The sequence below is a fragment of the Penicillium samsonianum genome, assembly GCF_028829775.1.
Source record: "Penicillium samsonianum strain IBT 33392 chromosome Unknown utg000004l_segment0_segment0, whole genome shotgun sequence".
Classification (NCBI taxonomy): domain Eukaryota; kingdom Fungi; phylum Ascomycota; class Eurotiomycetes; order Eurotiales; family Aspergillaceae; genus Penicillium; species Penicillium samsonianum.
The window spans coordinates 15,968-18,796 of NW_026643262.1; the positions used below are offsets into that span (position 1 = coordinate 15,968).

The 2,829-nt window shown below is 48.1% G+C and overlaps 1 protein-coding gene across 1 annotated transcript; it reads left to right on the plus strand.

The window, feature by feature from the left end:
* Positions 1 to 246: 246 nt before the first annotated feature.
* On the plus strand, positions 247 to 2,235 carry N7471_006896 (uncharacterized protein; the record flags this gene model as incomplete). The annotated part of the gene is made up of 1 exon (XM_057279615.1): positions 247 to 2,235. One exon carries the CDS (start codon positions 247 to 249, stop codon positions 2,233 to 2,235), a length of 1,989 nt encoding a protein of 662 aa, XP_057133875.1.
* Between the last annotated feature and the right edge of the window lie 594 nt (positions 2,236 to 2,829).

Sequence of the window (2,829 nt, forward strand, 5' to 3'; positions counted from 1 at the left end):
TGGCATGGTATCACTAGATATTTAAATGCTCAACATTTTCCTGACACCTGAAATTTTGAGTGTAATAAAATCAATAACTCCGTCTTGAACATCAGCAGATAGTGCATTGTGTACTTATAACACTGAACCCAACACAGGAAGGTAAGCTCCGGTGGTCAAAATATTGGAGAGCGAAATCGTTAAAGTTGCGTAAGATATCAGCTTCCCTCATCTATTATCTATACAGCGCAGCAAAAAAAAACCATTATGCCTCCTGAGCTACCACCAGTTTTGCCCCCGCTTGGGTCTTTGAACCAAACTGCGACAGTCGACAGGACAGATTCAGATGATACAGTCAATGGGTTTACTCCCACTCTAGGAATCAGATCGGTTCGCCATGGGTGCTGGTTAGTCAATTTCCAGCCGGTCGGTTCGCCGTTGGTAGCTTATGATGGCACCATTCGCGTCGAGGTCAACACTGGAGGCAGGACTGCCAGTGGTGATCTCTATCAAAGACCGATAATTATGTTGCCACCTCAACCAGGTCATCCTAGTGGCGTGACAGTCCTTGGGCCTAGACCGAGCCCTGCTGGTGGCATCCCAATACAGCCACTCAATAGGTACCGCTACTATCTTTCTATCACCAATATTCTCGAGAATACTACCACCGGAAACTCGTTTCAACTTGGATTCCAGCGCTGGCGATATATCTTGCCGAGCCCGGCCAATCGCAACGGGTCATGGGTCAACGAGGGCTCCTTCAGCGCTAATATGACCTGGATAAGCGCTCCGGCAGGATCAGGATACCCCTCAAGCGGGGACTACCTCGAGGGAGACACCAAGAATGCGGCCGGTGCCGTGGTCGGTCGTCTTAAGATGGGCTGGGTTGCATCATATTACCGAAAAGCATCCATCGAGATAGACACCGTCAGCGGGTCCGACCGCCCTCTCGATAATGGCGCCGGCGAGAATTGGGCCACGATTGGCTCCAAGATAGGATGGAACCTGACAGTTTTCCCAAGCCAAATCAACGTTACCGAAGTCAGTGGCCCAAGTTGGTCCAATGGAGAACTGCATGCAGCCATGTTGAGGTGGAGGGACCAGAGCAACCTCAATGTCGAATGGCGATATCACATCTTGGCTGTACAATTTCTTGATGCCACCGAGCGTGGAATCATGTATGACGCGGGCGCCACTGATTCTAACAAGGTTTCCCGCGAGGGCGTTGGTATGTCGTCCCACTACATCCCTCAAAGTGGCTTTGGTCTAGTAAATGGTAAACGCTGGGGTGGAGAAAAGGCTCCTTACTTCCGCACAGCTGTCCATGAGGTTGGGCACGCATTTGGCCTCTTGCACAATTTGAGCAATCAATATTTTATGGACACGAGCGATCAGATCGCAGCAGCAGGAGAGCTAGTGCCTCCAAAATTCCCCCAGAACATCAAATGGAATTTTGCTGAAATCGATCTCCGCCGCCTACGCCATTATCCTGACATCTTTGTCCGTCCGGGTGGTGTTCCATTTGCTGCGGCTTCGGAGACCACTCCAATCATCTCACCATCGGACACCGAGATCGAGGTCCCTGACCTGAAGTTGGAGGTACAGCCGCTGCTTCGAGTAGTACCTCTTGGTGCCCCGGTTCGAGTCACCATCAAGCTCACTAATACTAGTAGCACCCCTATCCGGGCACCTTCAGATATTAGCTTCAAATCCGGCTTTGTGAGGGGATACGTGACAGATGTTTCAGGTCCACCTAGGACATTCAGTCCACTTGTGCTCACCGATGAAAATCCAATAAACGACCTGCAACCCGGTGAAAGTGTCGATGCCGAGTTGACTCTCTTACGTGGTCCTGATGGCGCATTATTTCCAAAGGCCGGTGTTTCAGACGTCACTGTCAAGATTAACTGGGCTGTTGGCGACGCCGTAGCTGCCGTAGTCGGAAAAGCAACTGTCATGGTCACTTGTCATGAGGACGCTAAACACGCCGAGGCCGCTCACAAAGTCTTGGCCACCCCTGATGCTCATCTCGTTCTTGTGCTCGGAGGAGACCATCTGGAAAAGGGAATCGAGGCTATTAAAGCTGCACTGGATGACAGTACCTTGCGTCCTCACTTCGCTGCCATAGAAGCCAGGAGGTGTGCCCAAGGCCGAGAGCCTTTGAACCTTGACCATGCAAAAAGGCTATTCAAAGAGAGAGGTGTCATAATGAGTGATAGTGAGAAGGCTAAATTGGGGAGTCTCGTTGAACGCTGAATGCAGCTTCAACGCTACTTTAGCTGGGAAATATTGACGAAACGAGCTAGGAACAGGTATGAGATTTTGTCGCTCATTCAACGTGGCTAACAAGCTGTTTCTGTGGTTTTTGTATACCACTGCATCTCTCCTTCGCTATGCAGATTTGAGGACATCGTCAACAGAATATGCCTAAAAGTGCTTTATTGTGGAATCTAGCGGGGTTCTCATAAGGAACAAATTGGAAATTAGCTGTATTTACTGTCATTTTATGGCCTTAATATCATTATTCTATGGTCACTATCTTCTACTAAAAAAGGTTGTGCAATAATAAATGCAGAAACATATTAGTCTAGGTCGGTCTTTAACTATTATGATGATGTCAAGAGATATATATGTATCGCTGGTTCTTTAAAATCCTGAAACAGCTGTACTAGGTGCATATACATGAAGCATGAAGTGCATTAGCGGAACTTAGATAAAAAATTAACAAGCAAGTGACGGTAGACAGTTCAATAAGGCTGACACCACTTTCACATCATATACAATCCAAGAAGATCTCATGGCTGCAAGACGTGTTATCCTGTTTCTACGATTGCGTCTAGGAAAAGCATT